Genomic DNA, 26,407 nt, shown 5'->3' with positions numbered 1-26,407 from the left:
CAGGATGGATATGTCATTCCCAATATTCTCCCTTCCGAAATCCACCATGCCATCTCGTTGATAAAGAAACGAAGAGCACCTGGCCCAGATAAGGTCAGACCTGAACACCTGAAGAACCTACCATCAGTACTCATCAATACTCTGTCTCAGCTCTTCACACACGACCTGTCTGAATGCAAGGTTCTGTCCCAATTAGCAGGACTGTACTACTGTACAAGAAAGGAGACATCCACCACATTGGCGACTATTGCCCGATCTGCCTATTGTCTGTCATCTACAAGCTGTTCACTTGAGTCATCCTGAATAGGATTGGCAGAACACTAGATGAAGGACAACCATGCGAGCAAGCCGGGTTCCGCAAAGGATTCAACATGATTGACCATATCCACACGATAACCAAGCTCATTGAGGTTTCTTGTGAGTTCAAGATGCTGCTCTGTCTAATGTTCATTGATTTAAAGAAGGCCTTTGATTCTGTTGAGACGGAAGTGGTCATCGAAGCCCTAGCCAATCAGGGCATTCAAACTCAATACATCAGGATCCTCTGTGAGCTGTATTGAGGATTCAATACCAGGATCCCACCATTCTACAAAGAAGTGATCATCCATGTCAAGAGAGGGGTTCAGCAGTGTTATACTATTTCACAGAAACTCTTCAGTGCCACCCTCGAGAATGTCATGTGAAAACTGGAATGGGAAGGAATGGGAGTGACAATTGGCAACTACACCACCTCCGCTTTGCTGATGACATTGTTCTAATAACACCAAACATTAGCCAAGAGGCACAAATGCTGGCCGACTTCAACCATGAGTGTGGAAAGGTCAGACTCCAGCTGAATCTCACGAAGACAGTGTTTATGAGAAACGGTCTCGTTCCTGACACTCCATTCACTCTCAATGGAACAAACATCTCCAAATGCAACAGTTATGTGTACCTAGGTAGAGAATTCTATATGACGAATGACCTGGCACCTGAGTTGTGCAGGAGGAAGAGAGCGGCTTGGAGGAAATAGTATGGAAGAAATAGCTACGAGGACAAAGAACCTCTGGCTCCGGGCACATCTCTTCGATTCCACTGTTCTTCCTGCATTAACACATGCCTAAGAGACCTGGGCCCTATGAAAACAGGATGAGAATGCTATTTCGGTCTTCCAAAGAGGAATCAAAAGAGCTATGTTTGGAATATCACGCTTCACTCAAATGAGAGAAAGAATCCGGAGTCCCGACCTCCATCAACGTTCGAGAATCAAGGATGCTATCTCATTTGCCAAGGCATGGAAAATCAGATGGGCTGACATGTAATGAGATTTGGAGACAACCGCTGGTCTAGAGCCATTCCCAACTGAATTCCAAGGGACATCAAAAGATCATGTGGCTGCCAACCTACAAGATGGTCAGACTTCTTCATCAAGACCCTGAGGCTCTTCATGTTCTTTGAGGCTCTTCATGTTCCTAGAACGAGCAGACGCCATCGGGCAAATGGATAGGGACAAATGGAGACGTTACAGGAGCCTGCTTGAGCAAATCGATGAGTAACGGGATGTCAAGTGATCAAGTGATCAAAAAATATCACAACCAATCATCACAAATTGACTCTTAATGATTTATTTTCTGATAATTACATTTGCCATTCTTTAAAGTCTTATTTGATCAAGTAATAAGAAATAATCTTGATTTTTTCCTGCCAAGAAGGCAGACTAGGGAATGGCAGGGACACTGGGGATATTGGTGAGGAGTGGGGAAATAGTAGTGGGATTGGTGTTGGAACACATTATGCCCCAAAACAACTCTATTTATGAACAACATCGTAAGTCACCATGTCTCAATAAACATCCCTGAAAAAAAATGGTAATATTCCATAGTGCAAGCTACCAAACTCCATATGTAGACATCGCTAAAAAAGCCATGTATAGAAATAATTTCTCCAAATGAACTATCTCCTCCATCAAATGACACAGATAGCAGGATGGATAATGAAACAAAACCCAACCTTCATGCTTACAAGGAGACACACTTAAACTGCCATGATAAACACAGCCTCAGGTTAATGGTCAGAAGACACAATATAGGGTAATGGCAGAGAGAAGGAAGCAGGAACAGTCATACTGGCTTCAGACAAAATGGCTTTCAAACTAAAGAAGACAACAGAGGACAGGGAAAGACATTACGTTCTGGTTAAGGGTCAGTGATCATGAGGAGTTGATGCTCACTGACAAACACATGCACCAAATGAAGGGGCAGTGAAGCTTCCGAAGCAGGAGTTGAGGAAACACATTGATGAAAGCACAACAGTAAGGAGACACGTTAGTACTCCTCTCACATCATTGGACAGCTCAACCAGGCGAGGCAGCAGTAAAGAAGCAAGAGCCTTAAAGGAGGAAACGAGAGAACTGGGCCTAATAAACATACCCAGGACCCTCAAGCCCCAGAAACTGAATATACAGTATTCCTTCCGTGTGCACGGCAAAATCTCCAGGTTATATCACATGCTGGTACACTGTCAGAACATTCACAAAATCACAAAAATATAAATCATACCTTCTCGGAACCACACCTTCTCAGACCTCAAAGTAGAAATCAATAATAAGAAAGTGGCGAAAGATCAAATACCTGGAAGTTAAACAACATACTGCTAGATAGAAATTGTATCAAAGATTAAAGCAAATAATAAAAAAGACTACTTGAAACAAACAAGAATCAAGACACTTGATAGGCGGAGTGATAGCACAGCTGGGAGGGCATTTGCCTTGCATGCGACTGGCCTGAGTTCAATCCCAGCATCTCGTATGGTCCCCTGAGCACCGCCAGGAGTAATTCCCGAATACAGAGCAAGGAGTAACCCCTGAGCATCACCGGGTGTGACCCCAAAATTAAAACAAAAATAATAAAGACACTAACTAGCAGAACCTATGGGACACAAGAAAAATAGTACTAAGGGAAAAGTTTATAGCTATTCAAGCTCTAACAGAAAAAATAAGACTCAAATCAACAATTTCACCTTTTAGCTAGAGAAACTAGAAAAAGAACAGCAAATAAATCCCAAAGCGAATAGAAGGCAGGAGATTAGAGCAGAAATCAATGATATATAAAGCAAGAAAACAATAAAAAGTGTCAACAAAATCAGGAGTTAGTTCTTTGAGAGAATAGAGAAGATTGACAAACCCTTAGCTAGACTCGTTAAGAAAAAAGATTTAAAATAAATAGTATCAGAAATGACAGGCGGAAAATTACAACAGACACTCAGAGACACACGCACACATACAAAATCATCAGAGGCTACAATGAACAGCCTCATACCACCAAGCTTGAGAACGGAAAGAAATGATTTCTCTAAAACCATATGAACTCTCAAAATTAAATGAGGAGAAAACAGAAAATGTGAATAGACTGGCCTCAAGGAAAGAAATTAAAACTGTAATTAAAACCCTCCTCCAGAGCAGAAGCTCAGGTTTCAATGGATCCCCTAGTGCATTCTACTAAAATTTCAGAGAAGAGTCCATGCCCAACTCCTCAAGCTCTTCCAAAATATTGAGGAAAGAGGAATCCTCCTGAACACCTTCTACAAGCCCACTATCACATTGATTCCTAAAACAGACTGTTAAAAAGAAAATGATAGACTAATATCCCAATAAGCATCAATGCAAAGCACCTCAACAAAATCCTAGGGTATAAAATCCAACAATATACCCTAAGAATCATGCACCAAGATCAAGTGGGCTCCTTCCCAGAGTGCAAGGATAGTTCAATATATGCAAATCAATTGATGAAACACACTCTCTCAACAAAAAAAGTAAAAGTAAAGTAAAGGCCCTCCCATTGATCATCGATTTGCTCGAGCGGGCCCAGTAACGTCTCCATTGGAGACTTTGTTGTTACTGTGTCTGGCATATCTCAACAAAATGAAACAGAAAATCACACAGTCATATCACTTGACACAGAAAAGTCTTCTGACAAAAGCCAACACTCACTGGGGTTGAAAAAAGAAAAAAATCTCAAAAATAGGAATAGAAGGAATACACTTCTCAAGACAATAATGGCTGTCTACAGCAGACCCCCTCCAATTCCACAGCCAAAGATGGATACTTAAAGCCTCCCCCTAGAGAGATCAGAGAGAAGGCCCGGGTGTCCATCACTCCTGCCCAGCATAGGTGTGAAGTCCTTGTCAGAGCAGTCAGACAGCAAAAATATATCAAAGGGATCCAAAGTAGAAACAAAGAAGTCGAACCATCACTACCTATGAATGACACAATACTGTAGCACTGTAGCACTCTCCTCCTATTGTTCATTGATTTGCCAGTAACGTCTCCATTGTGAGACTTGTTGTTACTGTTTTTGGCATATCAGATGCATCACGGGGAAGCTTGCCAGGCTCAGCTGTGGGGGCGAGATGCTCTCGGTAGCTTGCTGGGCTCTCCAAAAGGGATGGAGAAATCAAACCCGGGACAGTGTGTGCAAGGCAAACCCCTACCCGCTATGCTGTCACTTCAGCCTGGCATCCTGGGGCTGGAGCAATAGCACAGTGGGTAAGGCATTTGCCTTGCACGCGACTTACCCAGGTTCGATTCCCAGCATCCCATATGGTCCCTGGAGCACTGCCCAGGAGTAATTCCTGAATGCAAAGCCAAGAGTAACCCCTGTGCATTGCTGGGTGTGACCTAAAAAAAATAGGACACAATACTATACATTGGAAACCCTAAAGATGCCCTTCTAGGAGTCCTAGAAATAAAACATCAATACAGCGAGGTGGCAGGTTACAAAATTGATGCACAAAACTGGGTGATATTCTTGTACAAAAGTAACGAATGAGAAGAAAAGAATAGAAGGACTTTAGCTTTTGTGCGAGAGCGATAGTGCGGCAGGCAGGGTGGTCTCGCCTTGCCCAAGCTGCCCGGAGTTCAATCCCCAGCATCCCACATGGTCCTCTGGGCACCGCCATCGAGTCATCCCTGAGTGTGGAGCCAGGGGAAAGCTCTGAGCACAGCCAACGTGTCCCCAAAACAAAGGACGGGATAAAAAAAAGACTAAACCTTTCAAGACGGTGCCCCAGAACATCAAATATCTAGTAATCAAGGGAAATGAAGCTCTTGTTTGTTTGTTTGTTTGTTTGTTTGTTTGGGGGCCACACCTGCTGTGCTTAGGGCTTACTTCTCGCTCTCCAGGCAGGCTCGAGGGACCACGTGGGGTCCTGGGGATGAGCCTGATTCGCCCCCGTGCTGGGCAAACACCCACCTAGGCATCACATGCCCCAACTTTGTCTATATTACAGCCCTAAAATTACCACAATTTCATAGTACTGGAATAAAGACAGACCTGCAGACTAACAGGACAGAATTCAGTCTTGAGTTATGCCCCACCACACACAAACACACACACACACACACACACACACACACCACACGCACACACAGATTTATGGACAGTTAATCAACACAGGAGTTAAATACACAAAGTGAAACAAAGAAAATATCTTCAGCAAATGGTATTGAAAACACTGAATGGCCACATGTACATAAATGAAATTATAACCACGCCCTCACCCCATAAACTCAAGGTGTATTAAAAACCTCAAGATTAGACTATAATCAATAAAATTAATCCCTGAAAATGTCAGAATAACCCTCTAGAAAATTGACTGCACTGGCGTCTTCAACAGGATGACCACAGAGGCAAAAGGCAACAAAAACAAAAATAAACAAACAGGACTAATACAAAGCTTCTGCACAGGGAGAGAAGCTCAAGCTTTAATAAAAAGATGCACTACTGAGTGGGAGGAAATACTGTACACAATCTATCAGATCAAGGGCTGATATCCAAGGTATATAAAGCACTAACAAGACTCGGCTGAAACTCGACCTCACATTCAGTGTTTGGGGTGTGATCGCGTCAGTGTGATGATCCAACTCGTCCACAGAGGAGGGGGATGTTCCCTTGCGTCCTTCCAGGTCCAGCGTACATGGCAGGTGCGCATGTGGAATCATGGAATCACGTGTGGACTCGGTGTCTGTCTCTCCTGTGTCGGTCCAACATGTCCACCTCCAGTCAGAGACTCCGGACAGCCTAGTCATGATGGTGCCGCCAGTGACCAGAGCTTCTGTCCCCAAATGCACCTCCAGGCTCAGGATGAGCTTAGAGCCAGTGCCCTGCTGCACTCGGTCCCTGCCTCCCACATGTCCACTCACTGGACGCTTCTGCACTGTCCCCTCCCCACGGACGCCAAGGACAGTTTCTCTGATGGGAGCAAGCATCCCACGACTCATTTGGGTTTTTTTGTTTGTTTCTTTGTTTGCTTTTTGGGTCACACCTGGCAATGCTCAGGGGTTACTCCTGACTCTGCACTCAGGAATTACTCCTGGTGGTGCCCGGGGGACCATATGGGATGCTGCGAATCGAACCCAGGTCAGCCGTGTGCAAGGAAAATACCCAGCTCGGCAAGCTACCGAGAGTATCTGATATGCCAAACACAGTAACAACAAAGTCTCCAATGGAGACGTTACTGGGCCCGCTCGAGCAAAATCGACGATCAACGGGAGGGCCTTTACCTTTACCTTTTACTGTACCCTTGCTCCAGTCCCCTATGACTCATTTGCAAGCATGCTGACCTCCTGGCTTGGGAGCTCTCAGGGAGGACCACCCACAGGTTCACAGCCCGTGACTCAGAGACAGACAGACAGACAGACAGACACACACACACACACACCACACAGGAACATCGCCCCAGAACGGGTCTCAGAGAGGGACGGAGGCAGAGATTCAGCCTGGGAAACGGGTCCGGATGGAGAACGCTCTTGCTTTGGGGCTGGTGGGGCCTGGTGGGGGACACAGAACCCGGCTCCCCTCCCCCTACACCCCTGCCAGTGTCCAGCACCCAGCGTCATGGCGCCCACCCAGAATCTCAGGGGGCTCTAGCCTGGGGGAGGGTCGTTAAAGGAAGGAGTGGCAGGATGTGGGCACATCCAGGAGAAAGGGAAGGTGGGATTGGAACGGCGCTGCCCGCCCCAACAAAGGGAACTCCTTTCCCTGCAGAGCAGCGGCTGTAGCCCACTTTCTCTGCGGGGTTTATGAGGAATCTTGCAATTCCTCACTCAGACCCAGTGCCCCACGCCCGGCCCTGCCCAGGAAGCCCGGTGATGGGGGGAGCAAGATTTACCTGCATTCCAGCCGTGAGAGGGAAATAAATTGCGTGATTTCATTAGTTTCTGTTCAATGAAATCCTTATTTTATTGCTCAGCTTTGACACTTCTCCCAGAACTTCAACTATCTCTCCTCTCACCCACTCAGAAGCAGCAGCAGCACCAAAAAATCATCCGGACATCTGGATATTGCACTCGGTAATTTATGGGGCGCTCCATCATCCTGCTGGGCACAGTCGAGGAGATAAAAGGAACTGCACCCACACCACGCATAAAGGACTTGGAAAAATAGTCCTTTTTCTCCCTCCAAATATTAAATTTTATCAATCAGAATCTAACAGCTCTGGGACCAGGACATGCTTTGTGGTTAATAATATCTCAATCACACATATTGCTTTTCCAATACAACTTGCAGGGGACTGATTTGTGACAGAGTTGATAGAGGGGACACAGAGGGACAGGCATAGCGCCGAATAAATCAGGTTACCACGGAATGGATGGAACGGGTTCAGTCTGCCCTCACTCTCTCGGCTCGGACGCCGCCTCTGCGCCTCTCCTGGTGCCTCCCCAGGAGAGGGAAGCCCCCTCCCAGGCTGGCGGCAGGAGGTGGGGACCCTCTGACAGTCTCTGGGCTCGGGGGCTTTCTCCAGCAGAATCGTACCGGGGAAGTGCCCGGGCTCCTGAACAGCTTCTCAGCAGCACTCGGGGAAGGAGACGGAGCACCGGGAACAGAGACCTTCTCTGAGCTGTGCTTCCCCAGAGCAAGGGGTCTCCGGGCTGCAGGGTCAGCTCCGGCTCTCTCTCCCAGGGAAGCAGGGTCCACAGAGGTGGGCGTCGTCCTGCCTCCTTGCAAACACCCTAGCCAGGGGACTCGGAGCCAGATGGAGTTGGGGAAGCGGCGACTATGCCGGGGCGGGGTGGGGGTGGGTTCTGTCCTGGGCCTGAGAAACACCCCCACACATCACAAAGACAAGAACAACGCCAAGGAGTGAGAGAGACTGAGTGACAAGAGCAATCAGTTGCCCACACGAAAATTTATATGATTAAAAACGCCACGATGTTAAAATAAAACAAACGGGAGTGGGGGTGGGAGGGATACTGGGATCAATGGTGGTGGAGAAGGGGCACTGGTGGAGGGTTGGGTGTTCGATCATTGTATAACTGAAACCCAAGCACAAAAATTTGTAAGTCTACAACTGTACTTCATGGTGTTTCACTAATAAAAATTTAAGGAAAAATAAAACAAAACAAACATTATGATTTAAATGTGTTCGTATAGTTTGGATGGTTTGTGAAAGTTACCAAAGGAAATAGGAACCCTTCACTTTAGCAAAGACCAACTGTAAGAAATTTACAAAAGACTTAAACATTACCAATAAGAAAATGAAAACTTCAATTGTATTAACAAACCTAGAAGACCAAATTAATCGGCAATATTCTTGCCTGCCTTCAGATGAGTGAATCGAACTTTAAGCAATACATTATATGGAGCAGGATTAAGACACTAGCATTTATATAGTGTTGCTATACGTATCATTTGATATGATCATTTTTCAAGGATTGTTAATCGATACGGATTCACATTTAAAACCTATTTCCCCCAGCAATTCAGCTTCCTAGTGTCTACTCGGGATATAATTGGTCAAATGAGCAAAGGCACACAGAAAGATAGTTTTTATACCGCTGTCTAATGAAGTCTAACAAAGTCCATTAACTGCCAGTTATTTAAAATAATTCGGCCAAGTCCTATAATTAGCAGCTCCGTGGCCGTTTGAAAGCACGAGCGTGTCCGTCCATATTCCTGAGGCCTCGGCCTTGGAATTATATTGGATTTATTTCTGGACCCTCTTCTTTTGTTCGGAAACTCTCTCTCTCGATTCACGGGACACTGCTGTGAAGATCATGGCCAAACAGGTCCGGGTCCGCTGAAGGGCAGCCCGTGCATGCAAGGACACTGCTCGGCGAGACTGTCCCAAACAGAGCTGGACACAGCGGACGGTCCGGAACAAAGTGAAACCCAGAAGGTGCACGGGAGGGCTGGGGGAGGGGCGTGGCCGGGAGGGGCGTGGTCCGGGGCGTGGCCTAGAGGGGCGTGGTCTGGGCGTGGCCGAGAGGGGCGTGGTCTGGGCGTGGCCGAGTTGGGGCGTGATCAGGCGGGGCCGATCGAGAAGGGTGTGGTCTAGAAGGGGCGTGGTCAATAGGGGGTGTGGTGGGGGCGTGGTCAGAGCGCGACAGATCGGGTAGGGTGTGGCCGAGGGGCGTGGCCGAGGGGCGTGGTTAGTGAGGTGCATGGCCAAGAAGGGGCGTGGTTGATGGAGGGGTGCGGCTGAGAAGGGGCGTGGCAGAGTGGGTGGTGACCAAGGGCGCCATGGCCTAGGCTGGGCGTGGCCGATGGGGGCGTGACTGTGGGTGTGGGTGTGGCTGACGAGGGCGTGGTCTGGGTTGGGCGTGGCCCGGATGGGCGTGGTCTGTGGGGGCGTGGACACGCAGGGCGTGGCTAGCGGGGGCGTGGCTGTGCGGTGAGAACAGGATGGGTGCAGCAAGAGGGTTGCAGGAGGAAGGGCGGGGAAAGGGGCGGGGCGTGGGCGTGGCCAAGGAGGGGGGGCTGAGTGAAGGGGCGCAGCTGTGGGTGCGGCTAAGGAGAGGCTTGGTCCCAAGGCAGGGGCAGGGTTGTGGAAGGAGCACAGAGCGGACAGGTTCCCGGGAATTGCTCTCCTGCCGTCTCTGCCTGCTGTTCCCCTGTGCCGAGGCTGAAGTGGAGCCCACCCTGCACCTCTTAGCGCAATGCAGACCCCCGCCCTGCGGCTGACCATCCCGGTGTCACCTTCCCTGAAGCACCCCTTACAGCAGCGCCCACCACCCTCCACAGCCCGTTCCCACCATCTCCTCTGCAGGCTCCCCAGCACCCAACTCGAGCCTTCACCAGCATCTCGTCAAGTGCAGGGGGTCACAACTTACAAAGGACCTTTAAAACACTGTCGTGGGCAGAGCCAGGGACTGAGGTACAAATTGGATTGTGTACTTATATAATGAAGCAATAGCTACAAAGGGATCGTGCCATCAATTGAAAATGAGATCGTGGATTCTGTCTTTCAAACTAGTGGGAAATTGTCCCCTTAACCAGCAAGTAAAGGAAAACCCCTACAGGGCTGGGATATCCGTTGAGAGAAACAAGTTAGGTCTTAGGATATACAGTCCTGAAAGAATAGAAGAACAGCCTGGAATAGGACAGTTTGGGTCCCTTTCGATGTGGAGACAACGTGGGCAGCAGTGGGCGAGGGAAACGCCAGGACTCGGTACTTCCAGGTGCCTGCGGGGTGGCGTGTGAGCCATCCAGCCCCTGCCCTTGCCCGTTTGTCTATCTCATGACCGCACCCCCACCCTACCCCACCCCCATCAGGCTGTGGACCCTTGTGGATTCAGGATGAGATCACAGGGTACTAGACTACACAACTAATGTTGAAGATGTACCAAGCCTCTGGTTTGCCCCGACTAGAGCTGTCTCCAGGCTGGGAACTAGGGTCTCAGACCCCAGGCCAAGAAATCCAAATTTCACAGGACTGACAATGTAGCAGGAACCCTGCGAGTCTGATGGGAATGTTGCGGAAAAGCCCACCGAGCTCAGGGACACAGCCAGCTCTGCACATCCTCCATGACCTTGGTAGCACCATTGTGAGGTATATCAATTACCTACCTCAGATTATCTTTTATTGGTCTTTTTTTTATTAATTCAATTTGCCACGTTGTACCAAGAAACTTGAGGTCAATTTGTTCAAGACTGCTATAAGGACAAGTGCAGGGGTGGGTGGGATATTGCGGACATTGGTGGAGAGAAGGTCACACTGGTGGTGGGTTTGGTGTTGGAACTGAATGCCGAAACAACTGCATTAGGGACAACTCTGTAAATCATAATGTTTGAATTTTTAAAAATCAATTTTGTGTGGGCGGTGAAATACAACACAACCGTCTACAGGGAGGAAGCGTGTCCAGTCGGAGCAGTAGGACACGAGTGAGGGGCTTGCCTTCCGTGCGGTCAGCCTGGATTTGATTCCCCAAGACTCGTTTGTTCCCCAAACCCTGCCAGGAGTGGTCCCTGAGTGGAGAATCAGGATGGAAGCTCTGGGCACAGCCAGGTGTGGCCCCCAAAATGAAACAAAAATTAAGCTAATCAAAGAGGTAAACCAACAAGTGGAAATACGGCTAAGCCTCAAGAAACAAGTGCAGAGTTAGAAAAAAATATTGTGAAAGAATTATATTTTCCTTGATTAGTAAAAGGCAGCTCAGATAGAGAAGGGACCACCAAGTAAAGGGTGTTGGGAGGGCCTGCTCGGGATGGGAGATGCATGCTGAAAGTAGACTATAGACCGAACATGATGGTCACTTAAAACCTCTACTGCAAACCACAACACCCAAAAGGAGAGAGAGTGCAAAAGGGAGTGCCCTGCCACAGAGGTGGGGTGGGGTAGGGGGGTATGGGGTGGGAGTGGTGGGGGGACGCTGGGACCATTGGTGGTGGGAAATGGGCACTGGTGGAGGGATGGGTACTCGACCATTGTATGACTGAAATGCAAGCACAGAAGTTTGTAAGCCTGTAACTGTACCTCATGGTGATTCTCTAAGATAAATTAAAAAAAAAAATTCCAAACAACACCGCGAGGTAGTTACAGATCTCTGTGACTTATAAATGTGTTTGGAATAAAATATTGAAAATTTATATAAAAATAATTATATTCTGATATCATTTATATAAAAATCTGAAGCAAATGCAGTCAAACCACAAACTGAAACCTCATCCTCTCAGCTCTGTGGACAGAGCACCATCGAAAGGCTGCGTGGGGAGTGAGCTGAGGAGGCCACGCGTCCAACCTGGCCCCACCCCACAGGGGCAGAGTGAAGGTGACACGTCAGCACCGTTCCAGACACTCTCGTCCCGAAAGTCTGTACCGGGCTCAGTTTCTGCTGTGGTTCAGCTTGTGAAAACACGTGTTGCTTCAAGTGAACGCTCTGTGGTGAAGCTGTGTTTGCTGGTGAGGATGGCAGGGGCTGCCTTCTGGAAAGATCATCCATCTTCCAGATACGCTGCCACATGTCCAACACTCCTGATGGTCTTCAATAACTGCAAATAATTTGTACAAAAAAAACCCTCATAGGTTCGTGCTCAGTTTGGGCCGAGAACTTGAATGAGAGCAAAGTCATTCCTTAAATGACCAGGTAACAGCTCACTATTTTCAACAGGTCACATGGGTTGAAATGCATGACTGCAAAAGTAATTTATTGAGTATTAGCAGATAGAATAACCTGGGAGAATTTTACTCCACGTCTGAAGCTTTATAGCACAAAATCAACACAAAATAATCATCGAGGGGCCTTGCACATCAATAACTATTTATATCAAGAAAAAACTGAGAGTCTATATTAGTATCCATTACGATGTCAGTTTTGTACATAACAAGACAACGGAGGTAAAAAAATAATAAAAGGGGTTCAGACCTGCTTTGGTAATTCCCCACGGAAGACAGGCCCAGGCCAGCAGCTCCCTAGGTATTGGGCCAAGCCCCAGTCCTGTGAGTGAGCAGCCTCCAGCCCCTGAGCAAGTGTCAGTGAGGTTGGGAGAAGGGACGTCCAGCACCATGGTGGCAGTGCCAAGGCTTCTGTGGGAATAGTCCATGGAAGGATAAGCACAGAGCTACGGAGGACCCAGGAAACTTTCAGGTATCACTCCCCAATAGCAAGATCCATTCACCCCCTAATGACTGCCCCTTCTTCACAAGGTCCAATATGGAAAGCAGCTGAGTTCCTTTGTGGATGAGCTGATTAAGATCTAACACACGTGTGCGCGCGCGCGCACACACACACACACACACACACACACACACACACACATTGGGATTGGAATACATTCAGTCAAAATAGGAGGAACGCGTGCCTTTTGCATGAATGGGTCTGGAGGATATCATTCTAACTAAAATTAGTCAAAGAAAAACATGCAGTGTGACCTCACTTATATTCGAAATTTACAGACATCGACAGAACAAACCCAAAACATTCCTCACAAATGCAGGGGACACACATGGATCAGTACATCATGGGGGTGTAAGATGCGACACTCCGGGGTGCACAGCATGGAGACTATGGTTTGGAGAAAGTGTCGTTTAAGAAACCGCCATTGCCTGTGGGAAAATTGTTAAGAGAAGCAATCTTCAAAACCTTCTTCAGGGGAAAGAACGTAGCATGTGGCAAGAGACGTCGCTGGTGTCCTTGGGCTGATCGCTTCGTGACGCTTCAAACAGCAAGTCATTACCTTATGGTTCTAAGTGGGACATAGTGGCCTATGTTGATCCGATCACAACAGCTAGCAAAGGAACTGCAAACAAATTGCATGATGCATGCAGGGCTGTGAAAGGGAGTCGGGGTGGAGCAGAGGGGTCCATGCGCTCAGTCTTCCGGGAAACGCAAAGCCGAGCATTGTCTTCCCAAGCTCAGAGAAGTGTGGCCTGCCGGGCCCTGCGTGCAGGGGGGCGGCGCAGAACGGAGGGGCTGCCCTGAGGGGAATGATGAGGTCCTGGAGGCTGGGATCCCTCGGCGTACGGAACCAGGATTGGTTAGCACGGGGGTCCTGCACCCGTTGGACCCACCCCCACGAGGCTCCAAGTGAAGTGCTGGTTGCAGAGAGGCGGGGTCAGCCACCCCTCATCCCTCCTTCCGGCCCACCAGCAAGGCGTGCAGGGTGAGGGCAGGACCAGCAGCTCCCAGGGAGCCTTGCGGGCACAGCCTGGCGTGGCGAGAGCAGGGCCCGGTGAGCAGGCAGGGAGCAGGGGCTGAGCTGACCTCGCACTCTGGTCTGAGGCAGGGAAGAAGCGGGGCTGGTCAGTGGAGTCCACCTGAGCTCCGCGTCACACAGGGCGCTGGGCCGGGGAGGAGCGGCACAAACTGGGACCTTCTTTGTCTGTCTGTGGGGCAGACAGGGCGGGGCCCAGCTGCTGCTGGCTGGGGCCTGGGCAGGGCCTTGTGCTGCGGTGAGTGGTGGGCACAGCCCGTGGTGGGTGGCAGGGGGAGAGGAGAAGGGGCACAGTGGCCTGAGGGAGGGGCTGGGAGGAGGCTCGGGCAGCCCTGCCCTGGGATCGAGTTCGCCCAGGGAACTTCGTGCTGGGATTTCCCCGAGCCCCAGGCCAACCCCTCTCCCTGGGCAAGGGCCGTTTCCTTCCCACCCACACTAGGACGGCTCGGACTGGGGGACGCCGTCAGGGTGAAGCCTTTCTAAACAAAGATCCCAGGATTTGTTCCAGAATGGACACCAAGAAGCGTCCAAACGAAAGCCAGAGAATGTTCCAGAATGCTAGAGAGGAGGCTCAAAAGCAAGGGAGGGGCTGAGTCAGGCCCTGCTCACATGCCTTTCCTTTTGCTTGACACCGACAAAGTGATCACGATCAACCCTCCGTGCTTGGGGAGTGCTTCCTGCTCAGAGAACCTGAGTGGTCGTTCTGGATGGGATTTCTGGGAGAATTAAACGGAGGCTCCGTAAGCTCCATCCATAAAGACAGAACGGACGTTCGAACAGTTCATTAATATGTAGGTGAGCGGAGATTCCTCAGCTACACAGTTCCCAGAACAGGGGAAAGCCTGTGACGACCTTCCTAAGTCCTGCCTGCGGGGGACAGTCCTGGAGGGGAGGTGGACAGTCCTGGAGGGAAGGTGGCCAGAGCCTGTGGCCACGCTGGAGCAGGAGCACTTTCTGCCTGCTTCCCCCAGTGCTGACCGTGCTTGTGTGCCCAGGGGACGCTGACACCTGCCCCACCAACACCCAGTCACGCCGGGCACAGACGGGCGGCTGTGTCCTGTGTGGCCGGCTCCGTGTTCTCTGGGCCGGACACGGGCATGGGGAGTCTGCAGCCACAGATCTCCAGGGCTGAGTCAAGGGGCCCTGGGATCCCCTGGGGTCCACAGAGGCTGGTCGCGCAGCCTCATTTGCTGACCGCTAGTGACATCAGCATCAGTGGACACTTGAAGGACCGTGGACATGCTATGTGTCGGCCTTCCAGGTTGGAGTTCCTTTCCTCAGGGTTCACCTGTCGAGCCCCGGGGGTTGTTCTGCATGTTTGCGGGAGCAGCACAGGCCAGGGTCCGAGCTGCAGAGCTACCAGCTGCCTCCCCTCCTGACCCTCTACTCGCGGCAATCTCCCTCCTCTGGGAAGCAGGGCGAGTTCACAGCTTTATTCCCAGGAGTCTGAGGCCTCCAGCATGGCTGTCCCCAGATCCAGAGCTGCTTCCTGCAGGACCGCAATGAACCAGAGGCTGGGGGGTTTCGTCCCACACACTCCAGCCGTCTCCCTGCCCCCAGAGGTCTGGCACCACCGCACACTGGCCGGGACCACGCACCCTCCTGGCCACGGGGAAGGGAGGGGACTTGGCCAGAGGGAGGAGCTGGGGTTGGTGAGGAGCAGTGGGCCCGTGTGTGCACCTCTGCACCAGCAGAATGGAGAGTGTCCACCCAGAACCGCCACACAGAGCCGCTGAGAGGCCCCAGCACCCCAGCCTGAGGAAGCTTCTGGGACATGTGTGTTGCTGGGTGCGCCCACCGGTGTCATCTCTGGATGGGAATTGGCGGGATCAGCGGCAGGGACCCTGGCGTAGCTCAGGGAGTGTCTGCGGGCAGCTGGGCACTCAAAGGGGTCGCGTTTCAGTGGTGAGCAGAAGCAGAACGAAAGCAAATGAGACGGGCTCATCCCGCGTGCCGACGGCAGAGACAGGCGCTGAACCAGAGGAGCTAGAGAGTGTCACTCGGGGAGGAAGAGAGAAAGTCACCCAAGGGCGTGGTGCGCTCTCTCAAAGGTGCTCAGGTACACACGGACGCCCTCATGCCGTCTGGGACGCATACAGAGACGGGATTTAGACCAACGTCCATGGGCCACGCAAGAACATTCACGAGGAAGCGTTTAACCCGCATCACAACACAACCGATTGTGCCAACTTCCAGAACATTCACCTGATGTCTCAGTCAAGGGAGAGGCCGTGGGTGGATCTGCATGTACCGCTGGCTGGCGGCAAGGTCCGTCCATGCCAGAGAGCCTGTGCTGCGTTCAATTTTCAGTTTAACTGTAAACTGACAAGTGAAGTCAGTGGGGAAGGAAAGCAGTAAAACCGGTGTGTGGGGCGGCGTTCTGGGCTACCGGGATATCCTACTTCTGCATCTGAGCTGGGCTTCGCTGAGTTTAGATTGTTTTGCAACTTTTTGCATACTTTAGAGTCCTGGGAAAAGGCAGCGTACAAATTAATATCTTAAAACCAGGGACAACATTTCCAGATGTTGCCACCCAAACTCTCGATTATTTGGTTTTTTTTTTCAGCACTGGATTTTAATCTGCAATTTAGAAATCCTTGGATGTATATTAATAATAAACACAAGAAAACATTTCCTCTGGTACCATAGATTTTTTTTCTAACTTCCCAACCAACATTATGAATCTTAGAAATGAAATCTCTCTGGGCTGTGCTCATAACTTCCTTGAAACCATTTGTCAAATAGCGTAAGTGTATAAATATGCCTTTCAGCCCGGAGTCCCACTCAGGGTTCAAAATCAGAAACTCTCAGTGTTGATGGGGGAACTAGACTCTCCGCCTTCTCCCCTCCCATCCGACTCAGCCTGGGAGGTCTGAATGTGCAATTTCATTCAAATGTGCCGAGAAGGGTTTCAGGTCCTGCTGAACCTCAGTCGAGGCAGGACGTAGGGGAGGCTGCATTTCGCAGGAGTGTCATTTGCGATAAGATATATAAATAGACATCCAGCGGTGATGATGAAGAAAAAATGAGGCTGAAACATTGGGTAATCTACTTCCCTGTTGATTTTAAAAATAAGTGTAATAGTGCCTTGCTGTAATTCAGCCATGCAACTGCTGAAAGTCCATTTTTTTAGAAATAGATTACATCTGAAAGCGAAGACAAAGTCTTCTCCTGATATGAGGCCGATTGGGGGTTCTGCTATTATTCCATTAAGACAAATTTGAAACCCTAAATCGTCAGCTGCAACATTTCGCACAGCTTCTAAAAGGGTGATGAAAAACCCAATTTGTCAACTTCCCTTTACTGAGAAAATTAAAGAAAAAAATCTTTGCCTATTTTGTTTAGCTGTTTGTTTCCTCAGAACAAACAACGGTAAGAATCATCTGGTGTTTCCACATGTAATTAGACAGCCTTCTCCTGGAACGCCCACCTCCCAGCCGCCAGGGCTCTGCTCCCGGGCGCTCTGGGCACCGTTTGCCGCCTCTTCCCCCTGGCCCCGAGTCCCTTCTTCAGATACGGACGCACACTACCACCTTATCGAGATCGGACGGAAGGGTTTTTGCATTCCTTACAGGGGAAGGGATTTAAAAGACTGGACAGTGACCGCGAAGATTTAAAATCTACTTCTTGGTGTGAGGGTTTCTTTTATTTCTGCTTGTTCAGACCACTTTCAAGTGTCTTAGGAATTCCCCCCTAGAGCCAGATGCTCTCCTCTGTTGAGCCATGGTGATGCCTTAGATCCACGTGGGTGGTTTTCCTTCCCCTCTCTGGCATACGAGAGCCCTCAGCCAGCTGTCTGGGCAGCCCTGGGCAGAGTGTTGCTGTGTTGAGTGTCTCCGTCTCCAAATCAGGAGTTGGAATCGCTTGGGGCCCAGGTAAAGATGCTGAGCCCTGCAGAGAGAGAACCCGCTCAACAACTTGCAGGGAAAAATGCCTCAAGCCTGCAGTGAATTATGATTTGCATTTTACTCTAGAACCTTCTAAATCCATCCTGGGCACGGAGCAAGAATTCCCGCCCCCAGCTTATAGAAAAGAGGCACCGCTGGGAGCAGCCCTACAGTTATGCACTCAGATGGAGTTTTATTGTTTCAAATCTCATGTACTTTTGTTAGGGTTTTGTGACAACATCCCCCCCTTCCCCCACCGCCCTGGGTCTATTGCTGGCTCTGAGTGCCGGACGCTTATGTACCCGACTGCCTCGACCCTCCCGGTTCCTCTGCAATGTCCCAACCAGAGCCGAGAGCTGCTCATTTGTGGGGGCAAAGCTAGTGTCTTCCGCCTTTCCTAGAATGATTCTCCACTCCAGGAGAGAACAGGGGAGAGGGGCGGCAGACAGGGCTCAGGGGCAGGCCCTATTTGGGTGGGGCTTACCCCCTGCACTGCAGAGGGCCACAGCAGCAGGTGCTGTGAAGACAAGGCGGAGTCTGGGGTCTCAGTTTGTCTGGTGAAACTCAGACATGAAGCCACGGTTCCTAACACTTCAGAAGATGGTGTGTGAATGACGAGAGACCCAGTCGTAAGAGAAATGCTTTTCGGGAGCCACAGGCGTTCACCGTCAACCCCTAGCAAGAAAACCTCCAGGAAGAGACAGGAAGGTTTCCAAGGACGAGTCAATTGCTCCTACTGGAATGGAATTGTATGATTTTATCTTAATCGACTCCTTTTCCCTGCAGCAAAGGCAACACATTCTAGCCTAGGGAAGCTTCCAGGTATAGATCTATATCTGTATCTATGGGCTGGGGGCCACATCGGTGGTCCTCAGGGCCGGCTCCCTGCTCTGTGCTCAGGGATGACTCCTGGAAGACTTTGGGAACCATGTGTGGTGCGGGGGAGGAGGACAGTGACCGCCGGCCTCGAGGAACTCTGAGGCTGCACAACATGCTTCCAATCTGCACTTCTCTCCATTATCTTTTCTCCAAGTGATGATATTTGCTGAAATGTCACGTAACGTAAACAACAGACATGTAAAAAGAAACACAGACCCTGCCTCACACTAACTGCTGCTGTTCGTCATCTACTGGCTCCGTGTTCACTTTCAGTCCAGATTTCTGCACACTCAGATGCAGTTAGCGATGCCCAGTGTCCAGGCAGCTGTGTCCTATGTGATGCGTGTGTGTGCGTGTTCGTGTGTGTATGTGTGTGTATGCATGTGGATGTGCATATTTGTGCACGTGTGTGCATGTGTGTATGTGTGCGCATGTGTGTTTCTGTGTGCACATGTATATACATGTGTGTACATGTGTGTGCATGTGTGTACATGCGTGTGTGCGCATGTGTGTTTGTGCATGTGTGCATGTGTGCGTGTGTGTGCATGTGTGTACATGTCTATGCCTCTGTGTGCACGTGTATATGCATGTGTGTACATGTGTGTGCATATGTGTACGTGTGTGCATATTTGTGCATGTGTGCACATGTGTGTTCATGTGTGCACATGTGTGCCTTGTATGTGCATGTGGGTGCATGTGTGTGCACGTGTATGTGCATGTGTGCATGTGCATGGATGTACATTTGTGTGCGTGCGTGTACACATGTGTGCATGTGTGTGCATGTGCTTGTGCGAGTGTGAGTGTGTGTGTGTGCATTTTCAGAAGCAAGGATTGCCTTCAGCAGACACCACGGGAGCGTGTGCCGAGTGGCAGGGCTCTGGGTTGGCCTGGGATATTCGCCCGCAGTGGGAACCAGACTAATCGCCAGCTCAGGTGTCTGCACCAACAAGGTCATGCCAGAGGCAGGAAGTACCCAGGGCTTTGTGAAAAGCCTTCCGGCTGGAGAGGAGAGCCATGCGCAGTCTGGGTCTGGCTTCCGCCGAGGGACAAGCGCCCCCACCCGCCAGGAAAGGACGGAGGAGTGCCCCAGCCCTGTGCCAGCCACACCCACAGCTACAGCCCCACCCGAGCAAGGCTTCCCTGAACCCAGCACGGAATATTTCAGCCCCAGAACACACTGTATTAGGGAGAGGAGAAGCAGCCTGTCCATTGTTCATCTGCTAATGTCCCCAAATGTCACCAAGGTAATTACTTGGATGACATTTATGTGACGCAGCTGGACATGGTTACAGTTAATATAAAGCCTGCCTCTGGCAACCACTTTATTTCCTCCGACATCACACCGTGGGTGTGCGGTCACTTTTCCTGGGAGACGGCGCCTCCCCCAGACAGCCCTGCCCTCGGCCTTCTCTTGCCCTTCTCTGCACTCTCAGACAGCACCAAAAAAAAAAAAAAAACCCCAAGGAAGTGAGGTGATGCCTTCCTTAGCGTAAATCACACACCTACTGTGGGACTCACCTGGAACCTGGCCAGACTCTCGCCCTCACTCACCAAACACAACAGCCCTGATGCTGTTTCCACACTCGGCAGACGGCTTCCGACTACTCCCGAAGTCTGGACCCACACAACACGCATCGCTAGACCCTTCACCCCCCCCACCCCGCCCAGAGGCATTTCAGGGGGCGAGAGACCAGCTGTGCTGGCTGCTCCCGGGGAGACTGGGCATACTCACATGCAAATTGGAGCGTGGCCTTGCGGCTCAGAGCTGTCCCCAGCGGGTTGGAGGCCCAGCACTGGTAGATGCCCACGTCTCTGTCCACGCGGGGCTGGCTGATGAGCAGGCTGCCTCCCTCCAGCCTGTAGGGGTAGCTCTGGGCAAAGTCGATGTCCGTGCCATTGCGCTTCCACCTTCGGGGGGAAAGGGGAGTCAGGGCTGGCAGGCAGCAGGCGTGGCTCCCACCTCACACCTGGCACCGTGCAGCTGTGACCCGCAGAGGCCTCAGACTATGGCACCTGCAGAATCCCTACAGGGTTCCTCTGAGAAGGCGAGTCCTGCGCTCCGTGGTGCCCACACGAGGGCCTGGGTCTCTCCCGGGGAACCACACATGCTCACCAACTGGAGGCTCCAGAAACCTGGGCCCAAGCAAGACCTTTAGTGGAAGCTCTGGCCTTCAAGACCCACCGGGCACTGCTGGGTCCAGATCCAAAGCCCGCCTGACGCCGCAGAGCCTCCAGCAAAGGACAGACAGACACAGAGCAAGTGCGACAGATGGAAGAGGAGCAGCCGGCAGAGCCGTGGCAATGCCAAGGGGCGTCTGAGTGGCCCTCACCCAGCGCCTCGGACGTGCCTGCTTGTTAGTCCCTTGGGAAGCCAAACAGGCTGAGGAGATTTCGATGGTATTTAGAAATGCCAAACTAAAATCATACTGCAGCAAAACAAATACGGTTTGCAAGGCTTTTATTTCAGACAATGTTTCACCTGGGGTGGACCAACGTCTGCATTCGTGAGCCCAGGAGCTAAGGGAAGGGGTGTCGAGTGACTGTTCCATGCACCTGGTGAACAGTGAAGGACTCATTCCCAGTACTGGGCCCAGACCGGACCGGATCAACCTGCCTCTTAGGACCCCCCAAAGTCCCCTCAAAATAGGCCACCATTTGCAGCATGAGCACTCCACACTGAGCGAGACGTGTCCCTCAAGTGGTCCCAGGGGAAGAAACGCTTCAGAAAAGGGACAGAGCCAACGATGAACTACTGAAGGGTCAGTGGGCATTTTCCCTGGTATAACATGTAGTTCCTGGGTCACAGGGCACTGGCCCTGCCCACATCATGGGACACTGGCCCTGCCCTTCCCACTAAGACTGTCCACACCTTGGGGAAGTAACAGTGAGGAGAGTGAACGTGGCAGGGTTCTTCCCAAGACCCCGAGGCCTCTGTGGAGAGAGTGTGGCAATGCCTGCCACCGCAGGGGGAGGTGTGGACATGAGAGGGACAAGGCATGGGCAGGGAGGGCCACGGACGTGGTCAGAGGTGAGACATGGGCATGGGAGGCAGGGCTGGAACATGGGCGTGGGCAGAGACAAGTCCCAAGGAACTTCGTTAAGATCATCCCCATCGTCTGTCTATACCTCCGGGTGGACACTTTTCTATGCAAACATGCAGTTTCTTGCTCTCCGTATTGGGAGAAGACAGTCCCGTCTCTCTCCCTCCAGCCCTGTCTGCCGGGGGTCCTGGGCCCTGCCCGCCGTGCCCTTCGCCTCCCAGAGCGTGGCCAGCCTGCGCCGAGCAGGCCAGCTCTCCTTAATTTCGGAATCAATCACGGAAATAACTGCTGTCATCAGTACATGCTCCTAATTAAGCTCCGTAATTGTTTTTCAACACAAATTCAAAGTTGTTGGCTCAGCTACAGCAAATGAATTTCTCACAGTATCCCTGTAATCATTCTAATCACTGGTACAATGATGATTAAGCTGCGTCTGGATCAGGGTTCAGCTTCGGTGAGGGCGCTGTCCTGATTAACATGCGTGGATCCACGCGCTGTCCCGTGCACAGTGCTGTTAGGATCACGGCCCGGGCGGGATGCCGCTGGGAAGTACACACAATTATTATTTTAAGCTTTGGAATTAATAGGATATTAATTCCTGGAAACATAATGGATTTGAACTAAAATCTTGACCTTTAGCTGGGGAACATACTTCACTATTAAGTGCTTGAACCATGTGTCAAGATCTTAATATCTAAGGGCGGTGTCTGAGGTATTTGTACAACACAAGTGTGTGTCTGGATACGTGTATGTGCTTGCAAAAGTGTGTGTGTGCTTGTACATGTATGCTGTGTGTGCTTGTGTGTTTCTGTGTGTGCTTGTGAATGCTTGTGTGTCTGTGTGTACTTGTGTGTCTGTATGTGTCTGTGTGTCTCTATGTTCATGTGTGTGCTTATGTCCTGTGTGTGCCTGTGGCTGTGTGTGCTTATGCGTCTGTGTGTGTGCTTTGTGTTCATGTGTGTGTGGGTGTGCTTATGTGTCTGTGTGTGTGTTTGTGTGTGTGTGCTTATGTGTGTGGGGGTGTGTTTATGTGTTTGCGTGTCTGTGTGGTTCTGTGTGTGTCTGCATGTGCTTGTGTGTAGGCGGGGCGGGGAGGGCTGGATTCTGGGGCCATCTGTAGCCTCTGAGGAGAACTCGACAATCTAACTTGTGGGCATTCTCAGTGGGGTGCAGGACAGGACAGTCCCTCCTGCCCACCCGAGCTGAGCCACCCTCCCCTCTGGCAATCACCCTATGTCACAGCCCGAGTCTCTTGGGGTCCAGGAGGGGAGGCGCCTCCTTGGCTGACCAGGCAAAAGGGGTTGGGTGGGACCCTGTGATGGACATGGCCCCTGTTCTCACAGAGCGAGGCCTCGGGGTGGGCTCACCCTGAGAGCCGCCCTGTCTCCGGGACACACGTGTGCTGGGCCGGGCTTCTGCACATGCCTGACCTTTCCTGAGATTACACTTAAGCATTAATAACTGAGCTCTTGGGACCAGGAGACAGCACAGTGGTTAGCGCACAGCCTGGTCAGTTCCAAGTCTGGTTCAATCCCCAACACTGTGGGGTGCCTTGGGCACTGCCCAGTGCTCGCCAGAGGCCCCAGCACCACCCCTGGGTGTCCCAGGGACCCGCACCACAGTAGCACTGCACCCTTCCATGGCACTGGGGACACTGGTCGCTCCGGCCAAGACTCACCACCGGGTCCCAGCCCCCCGGGCACTTCCTGGAAGCTCCCCAAAAGGAAGAGAAAAAGCTGTCCTCAGCTCCCAGCTCCCTCTTCAGCCTCCGGCCTGGGCGACTTTCAGGATCTGATGTTAGAGGAGAGCTGAGCCTTCCCTTTCCGCTGGCAAGTGAGTTAAAGAAAAGCCACCCAACACAGTGGGGCCGAGGGGTCAAGTTCAAGTCCAGCAGAAACCCATGCTGGACACTGTCCTGCCTCACACCAGCCAGTGCCTGCGGGAACCGCTGCCCGGGACTGTCCCAGACTGTGGAAGAACCTTCTGCCCTCTCTCCTCTCTTGTGACCCCTGCCAGGCCTAACTCTCAAATCAACTCCCAGGAAGCTACAGCTTTAGGTGAGTCCAAAACACGTGTTGATCCAGTTTTTACTCACTTGAGTGGTTTGCCTTTTTACGAAGAAATAAAGCAGCCAGTTGTGAAAGGAGAGAATGGTGAGTGCCTCAGGATGTGAGCCAGAGATGGGCCTGGTGGGCAGGGTCCTGAGCACAGGCTGGGGCTGCTATCAGCAGGGGAAGGGAACAGAACCTTTCCCCCCCCTTCCCCCTTCCCCACCTCCCCCCCCCCAACCCTTGTGTGACAACGAGACCCTGAGGTTTGCTCCTCGGAGCACAAGGCGGGCAGCAGCCTGGCTTCTGTTTGAGCCCTTCAGCTCAGGAGACAGGTGATTCTCAGACCAAAGGAATTCTACATATGACTACGGTATTTTATTATTTATTTTTGTGAAGAGAAATGGTTTCTGTTAAACAGAATTTACTTAGAAAGAAATGAGGTCAACTTCACAGATAAACAACAACTGAGGAACTTCAAAGATGCAAAAACCACCATTACAAGAAGGATTAAATGGGCTACTTGAAGACAAGACAAGCCCCAGAAAACAGACCAAGCACCTACAGAAAGGCAGCACAAAGCTCCATAACAATGATCTCTCTCAATATCAATGGACTAAATGCACCAATTAAGAGACACAGAGTGGCAGAATGGATTAGAAAATTGAACCCAATGGTCCGCTGCCTGCAAGAAATACATTTGAACAGTCAGAGAAAACACAGACTCAAAGTCAAAGTTTGGAAGACATTCTTAAAGCAAACAAACTCCCTCAGAAAGGCCAAGGTGGCCATACTAGTATAAGGGACACAGACTTCATGCTGAAGAAGGTCACAAGAGAAAGTGAAGGTCATTTCTCAGTGATCCAGGGACCTATACATCAGGAAGAACTGGCAGTCTTAAATAAACATGCACCTAATCAGAAACCAGCAAAATGCTTAAAACAGCCAATATACTTGAGGAAAGACATTGGTAGCAACACATTGGTAGCTGGAGATTCCAACATCACTTTGTCACCTCTTGATAGATCAACTAGACTAAAGCTCAGCAAGGAAATACTCTATTTGAGGGGAGAAGTGGAAGAGATGGCATTAGTAGATTTATGTAGGCCTTCCCATTCTCAAATGCCGAATGCACATTCTTCTCCAATGCACATGGAATATCCTCCAAGATAGACCACATGAGGGACACAAAAAGAACCTTCACAAAGTCAAGATCACAAAAATCACATCAACTGTCCTCTGGAAAGCAGAACTGAAGGGAGAAGTTAATCACAAACAAATGGAGAAACAACCCCAAAACCTGGAAATTAAATAGCTCATTACTGACCAACCAGTGGACCAGAGAGGAAGTCAAAGAGGAAATTAAAAGATTCATGAAAAGAGAATGAGGGCATGACCCACCAGAGCTCATGGGACACAGCAAAAGTGGTGTGAAGAGGAAAGTTTATTCCTATGCAAGCATTCATCAGAAAGGAAAAAAGGATCCACATAAATAATTTGACAGCACAGCTTAAAAAAAAACTAGAAAATGACTAACAAAGGGAATACAAAGCAGGCAGGAATATGGAAATAATAAAACTAACAGCAAATTAGTATACTGGGATCCCCCAAATTGATTCAAAGATCAATGAAACCAAGAGCTGATCTTTTTAAAAAAAAATAAACAAGATTGATAAACCACTAGCAAGACTCATGGGGAAAGAGAAAGAGATAGGGGGAGGGAGAGAGAGAGAGGGAGAAAGAGAGAGGGAGAGAAAGAGAGAGGGAGAGAGGGAGAGAGAGAGGGAGAAAGAGAGAGGGAGAGAAAGAGATAGGGAGAGAGGGGGAGAGAGAGGGAGAAAGAGAGAGAAGAGAGGTAACCTTGTTAAACCAAATCAGAAATGCACATCAGGAAGAGTCATCTCTGAAATGCAATGGCTCAATAGAGATGACTTTGAGAATCTTTATGTCATGAAATAAGACAATATAGAAGAAATGAGTAAATTTCTGGATTCCTATAACCTCCCAAGGCTGAGCCAAAATGATCTGAAATACCTGAACAGACCTATCACTATTGAGGAGATTAAAATGGTAATCAAAAGTCTTCACCAAACCAAATGCCCAGGCCCAGATAGAGTCACTAGTGACTCCTCTCGGACCCTTAAAGATGTCCTACTGCTGATCTCCTCCGAGCTCTTTCAGGAGGTTGAAGAAACAAAAGCACTTTCAAGCAGTTTCTATGAAGCAAACATCACCCCAATACCAAAAACAGATGGAGACACCACGCATAAGAAAAGCATTTACAGGCCAATAGCCTGATGAACATGGATGCAATGGTCCTCAACAAAACACCAGAAAATAGAATCTGATCATTCATCAAAAAGATCATACACAATGAACTAATAGGATTCATCCCAGGAATTCAAGGATGGTTTCCATATACACAAGTCAATCAACATAATAAACCATATCAGTAAAGGAAAAAGTAAAAACCAAATGATCACATCAATAAACACAGAGAAAACATTTGACAAGATCCAGCACCCCTTCAGGATAAAAAACTCTCAACAAAACGGGAATTGAGGGAGCTTTCATCAATATAGTCAAAGCCACAGCAAGCATTATATTCACTGGGGAGAAACTAAAAGCCTTCCCTCTAAGATCAG

General features: G+C 50.1%; 1 protein-coding gene across 1 annotated transcript in view; it reads right to left on the bottom strand.

Moving 5' to 3' along the window:
• The window catches only part of LOC130037482 (contactin-6-like), a 158,444-nt gene that overhangs the window by 104,963 nt on the left and 27,074 nt on the right, over positions 1-26,407 (bottom strand). The window contains exon 3 of the mRNA XM_056129323.1: positions 20,406-20,581. Coding sequence (XP_055985298.1) covers positions 20,406-20,581 — 176 coding nt within the window. The remainder of the gene's footprint in view (positions 1-20,405; positions 20,582-26,407) is intronic.

The sequence above is a fragment of the Sorex fumeus genome, unplaced genomic scaffold, assembly GCF_029834395.1.
Source record: "Sorex fumeus unplaced genomic scaffold, SorFum_2.1 ptg000072l, whole genome shotgun sequence".
NCBI lineage: Eukaryota > Metazoa > Chordata > Mammalia > Eulipotyphla > Soricidae > Sorex > Sorex fumeus.
The sequence above is the reverse complement of the archived record's forward strand: the minus strand, read 5'-3'. Positions and strand labels throughout refer to the sequence as shown.